The sequence below is a fragment of the Anser cygnoides genome, chromosome 12, assembly GCF_040182565.1.
Source record: "Anser cygnoides isolate HZ-2024a breed goose chromosome 12, Taihu_goose_T2T_genome, whole genome shotgun sequence".
NCBI classification, from domain to species: domain Eukaryota; kingdom Metazoa; phylum Chordata; class Aves; order Anseriformes; family Anatidae; genus Anser; species Anser cygnoides.
This window is the reverse complement of record NC_089884.1, coordinates 12,112,287-12,117,632: the sequence shown is the minus strand read 5'-3', so window position 1 is coordinate 12,117,632 and position 5,346 is coordinate 12,112,287. Positions and strand designations below refer to the sequence as shown.

Sequence of the window (5,346 nt, the reverse complement as noted above, 5' to 3'; positions counted from 1 at the left end):
TGCCCCGTCGGCGCCTGCTGCCGCTCGCCAGGCGCGGCGGCGCCGTCGCGGCCCGGCCCCGGCCCCGCGGGACGCGGGCTCTGCGGAGCGGCCGGGAGCGGGGCGAGGCCGGCGGAGCGGCGTCCCCCGCGCTCCCCGCCGGGCGGCCGCTTCGGCCCCTGCGCGGAGGCAGGCGACGGACGCCGGCAGCCGAGCTGCGGCCTCTCGGCACGGCGGCGCCGCGGGGCACGCTGGGAGAGCGAGTCCTACGAGGGGCCGCGCTCCGCAGAGCCCAGCGGAGCGGGGACACGGTTCCCAGCGTGCATTGCGGCGGGAGGGAGGCGGGGCCTCGAGCGCGGGGCCTTTCGGGGCTTGTAGTTCGTCCGAATGCGGGAGGCGGCGGCGCGGGAGCGGGATGGACTCCGCTTCCCGTCGGGCGGCGCGGCCCCATTGTGGCCACGCTCGCGCCCCATTGGCTGGCGCCGGGAGCCGGGCCTCGCTCCCCGCCCGGTGACACAAAGCGGATCCAAGATGGCGGAGGCGGGCGCGGGGAGCCTGCACGGGGGGGACGCGGCGGCGGCGCCGGGCCCGGCCGAGGAGCAGGAGCTGAGCCGGCGCCTCCGCCGCCTGTACCCCGCCGTCAACCAGGAGGAGACGCCGCTGCCGCGCTCCTGGAGCCCCAAGGACAAGTACAACTACATCGGCCTCTCGCAGGGCAACCTCCGCGTCCACTACAAAGGTGCCGGGGCTGGGGCGGAGGCGCCGGGGTGGGCCCGGAGGGAGCCCCCGGGCAGGGCCGGGCTGGGCCGGGCGGGGCCCCCCCGGGTCCGGCAGCCCCCGGGGAAGGGGCTCTCCGGCCGCGGGACGAGGCGCTGGGGCCGGGCTCCGGCCCCGGGGGGGTTCCCCGGGCCCGGGAGGCCCGTGCGGGTGCCTTATGTAACGCTGCGCAGCGCCGCCGGGCGTTGCGGGCGGCCCGTCCTCCGTAGGGCCCGGCCGGGGGCTCGGGGGGGCCCCGCACGCTGCCCCAGCGGGGCTGCCGGCCCGCGGCTTAACGCGAAACAGGCGCCTGTAGGGCTCGGGGCTCGCTGTGGGGCTTTGCTTTCTCGCTGCCGGGGGCCGTTGTCCCTACCCTCCCCGCGGAGAGCCGGTCGTACCCTGTGCTGCCCGGTTAGTAAATACTGATGTCATTCCCCTCTTGCGTAACGGAGCTGTCTCCTAGCCGTGTGTGCCGGTCTCTAAGCTGAGCGTGTGGGGAGATGGAGAGGGAGCACCGCGCCTCGCTCAGCCTCTTCGGGGGGGAAGACAAAGGGAAGACTACAGCGCTGGCGGTGAGGGGGACGGAGGTGGTGGCAGTGCAGGATCGCAATCCCGCTTCTCTGAAAAGGGCGCTTTGAATGTGTGGAGAAACAGGTCCCTGCCAGGTTCAGCCAGCAGAGCTTTAGAACGAAACACGAGAGGGTTCAAGGCCCATAGGTACTGAAATCTTTGTTCTTTCCTAGGTCATGGTAAAAACCACAAAGATGCTGCCTCAGTCAGGGCCACGCATCCCATACCTGCAGCTTGTGGCATTTATTACTTTGAGGTGAAGATCGTCAGCAAAGGTAGAGATGGGTGAGTACCTGATTCCAGTCTGGTGGTTGGTGGCGTGTGTTTAACAGCCCTGCTGTGCTCAGACCTTCCTCTCCCGAAGGGCTGGAGGTCAGACGGCTGTTACGTGGGGTTAACAGGGAACACGGGGTAAGAATGCTCTGGAGGCAGAGGCACTTACAGAGCTTCTTAATGCGCAGTTTGATGTGGACAGTTATGCAAATAGAAGAAATTCTGGGTGCCTGGTACAACTTGAATTATAATCCTCCCTTCTCTTGTTAGCTAGGTCTGGTCGCTCAGGTACCTGGCAGTAAAAAGAAGTACTGAGGCATCACAGAGGTGGCCTGGGAGCCTAGCCCTAGGTCAGACAGATGGAATTCACGGCAGACAGCAGAATTGCACTTTTGCTAGTTTTCTTCTTTCGTGTGGGGGTGAACAATCTTTCTTGGAGACATTTCTGTTGAAATGTGGGTAGGCTTCAAATTTAGCATTCGTGTTGACAGGAGGGAATAAGGGCCGCTGATCACTGAGAACTGCTCTGCCCAAGCTCCCGATCGGGTGATGACACACAGTTGTTTTCATTAGGCTGTCTCATGGGAAGAAAAATTTAGAAATCAGGATCTAACTAATGAGTGCAGGGTTCATGTTTGGATCACAGCTCCTGATGGCTTAAAATTGAAGTGAAGAATAAGGGAGGGACCTGAAAATTAATGTTGGACTGTTAGAGGGATGTTTGCATGGGGAAGAGAGGTTATAGAGCTACAAGAGTGCTGGAAGGAGAACGTCTGAGGCTGTTTTTAAATGTCCTGTATACATGATGAAGGAAAAGGTCTTGTGGAGGGGGGGGGAAGGAATGAGGTGTGTACGCATGTAAGCTGGAATCAGTGAAACTTGTATCATTTCTGGTGTAGGTCCCGAGTTTGGACTCGAGTTGGTTTCTCAGGATAGATTGCATCGTGACAGATCACAACTGTGGAGGCTTGGGAGACTGTGCTGGAACCAGAGTGCTAAATATAAGAATGTTTTTCCTGACCAAACATATATATATGTATTATGGTAGTATTTAACACTGTAGACTGTTGCTGAGACTCTATTTGCCGTATCAGTCTATGCTATTTTGAACGGAAGAACTGCAAAAGCAGCAAATCCTATGTTAGCAGCAGCTGTACCTTACTAAGTGATACGTCAGCGACCTGACCTGGCAGTGAGTTCTGGATCTCATCCAGTCTTGTGGTCACTGTATTGGGCATTATTTTCACCCAAAATGTGGCTGGATCAGGACATCTCTTATGGAGTTCCTTTAAAAGCATATTCAGGATTTGGGGAAATGTGGGAATGCAGGAAAGGGGCATTTCTAACAGGGTTTGGGCTTCTGCTGGTAGTGTAGATTAGTTTTTAATCATGGTAAAGGTATCAACGTGCTTTGTGTGTGTGTTTTTTTTTTTTCCCTTGCTAAAGGCTGAATGTCACAGCTACAGCCATCCAGAAGGTAAAGCGGACCAGGAGAAGGTTTTGAGTGTAATTAATTAATCCAGGTCTGCAAGAATAACATTTGAACTGTGGCCTGTTTACAGGTCTTAGGGAAGGGCAGCAAACATTCCCACTAGAAGCCAAATTAGTCCTAATTTCTTACTGTTGCTGTCACCGTTGAATTGAGAAGTGACCTGTTTGTAAGGGGACTTGCAAAGGATCTTCAGTGGTGTTGCATTTGTTGCAATAATTGCAGTAATTACTAACTGTAAAAGGTTATCCGTACATCTGCGAATGCTGGGCTGAATGCTTTACGAATGCCGGGAGAAGACCTTCTCTATCCTTTCAGTTCACTGACTTTGTGTTGAACTGCTTGTCTGTTTTGAAACTGTGCACTTGATTAGTTTATGTAGCTGCTAAAATTAAAATTATCTACGGTGTGCATCAAGACAGTTTTCCGAGGAAATCACTTTACGAAAGGTCACGGAGCGGCACTTACTCCTTGCTGCGTTCCAGGTCAACGTTACAGGGAGACGATGGAATTTGCTGCATGCTTCCCAAGATCAGAGTTTTGTCTTTTTTTTCGTGTAGTCTGTAATCCCAATGACTTCCAGGAACACTTTGGGCAATATGGAACCGCGTGTCTTAACATTACAGCGATATGAACATGAAATGTTGATAGCTATGGTCCGAAGTCAGTGCAGCGGTGAGCCGTTGGAGAGCTTGACTTACGTCTCAGCCACTCTTATGCCTTGCTTTTCTTTTGGTGGTGGAGAGTGCTCCGATTTTTGTCATTGTGGTTTTGGGGATTTGTAATTGTGACCTTATAGCTGCTGCCTGTCCCTTAAAGCTTACTCTTGTGTGTCTCATTTTTAACCGTTTGAAGTCAGCCCATTGGGGCCCTGTGTGTTCTAATGCCAAACTGTGTCAGCAACATCTCTGCTCTTAGGAAGCTCTCTGGTATTTATTACACCGTGGTGGCTTCAGTTAAAGGAATAAAAAACCAGAAATCTAAAGAAGGGATTGGAGGGAATGAAAGGAAGTTTCCAAGTGGCGTAAGTGGCAAGGCCTGACCCTAGGAACTTCGTTGGAAACCCCTGAGCAAGGGGAGAGCAAGAGGAGTCTTTCTGAGCTCATTTTCAGAACAAGCGTTTTCAGGCGTAAAGTCTCTGCTTGGTATCTTGTCGTTTGTTTGTGCTGCTTGGAGCAGTGAGGTGAAGGTTACGTGGCGTTAGCCATTGTGTCTCTGTTGCTGGAGCTTGTGAAAGCTCTTTGCGTTTCGGTTTAAAATCTGAGCAATCAGGTTGCTAAACAGGATTTACTCAAATGCTTTGGTGGAACGAGTTTCAGAAAATGTGCTTTAAGGAGTTGCAATTGATTTTGCTTGGGGGCTTTTGCTCAGCAGCCCAAAGCTATCTTTTAGTGTTAATAAATCTGTTAGTCTAGCGCAGTGTGCCCTGCTTAGCTGCTGACAGTTGTTAATGCGCAACAGAAACTAAAGTTGCAGTTCAAAAACAGGAGAGAAGTGACATTTACTGGTGGTGTAAGGATCCTGAAGCTCAGCAGATGATTTTATTTTATTTTTTCCTGACGAGACGTTGCCTCTATAGGGTATGCTCTGGTATACCAAGGGCTCTTGAACTGACATCGGACCTGGGGAGTTCTGCATGGGTGGTGTCGCTGAGGTACAGGGCAAAGCGAGAAACTTCTCCCATCAGTTGTTTTCATGGGGCTACGGTGATTTAAGTCAAGTGTGCTGTGGTTCCTTCCTTCGTTTCCTCCCCACCTCATTGCATCCTTGCTGCAAAATAAAAGCCCCCCCAGCCCTGCTGTTTTTCAGGCAGATTACTTACCTGCTCGGTTTTGCAAACCCCAGTCCCTGCGCAAGAGAAGAGGGAGGGACTGCGGCAGCACAGACACCGGTTGCTTCAGGCTGCCATAGCTCTGCAGCCGTAGCTGGCAAAAAAGGTGCTGCTTTTGCGTTGTCTTTCTCCCCTGCCCTTTAAGGCACCTGCTTTGTAAAGGTGGTTTTGTTAATGAAGCAAATGGAAGTGTTTACGACAACTTGCCCTTTACCATCTCTAGACTTTTCTGCCTCGGCACTGCTAAAATCTAGCTTAGTTTCCTGGCTGATCTTTCAAAGCAAATTAGCAGCATGCGAAAAGTCCGTTTGGTGCACTTAAACTTTTAAGATTTTTTAGCTTTTCTTAGCTTTGTGTTTTCCACTGCTCATGCTGAGATACAGCCACCATCTTTTGAGTTAAAGAAAGGTGGTTGAGACTCACCTTTAGCTGAACAATGGTCATTTCT

General features: G+C 53.1%; 1 protein-coding gene across 5 annotated transcripts in view; it reads left to right on the top strand.

Moving 5' to 3' along the window:
- RANBP10 (RAN binding protein 10) overlaps positions 1–5,346 on the top strand; it is an 83,494-nt gene that overhangs the window by 1,207 nt on the left and 76,941 nt on the right. For 4 of the 5 annotated variants that reach the window (XM_048068820.2, XM_048068819.2, XM_048068818.2 and 1 more), the window contains exons 1-2: positions 352–718; positions 1,479–1,590. In XM_048068820.2, the coding sequence (XP_047924777.2) occupies positions 367–718; positions 1,479–1,590 (464 nt within the window). In that variant the 5' untranslated portion in view covers positions 352–366. Of the gene's footprint in view, positions 1–351; positions 719–1,478; positions 1,591–5,346 lie in introns of those variants that run through there. The other variant, XM_067004357.1, reaches the window with a different exon arrangement.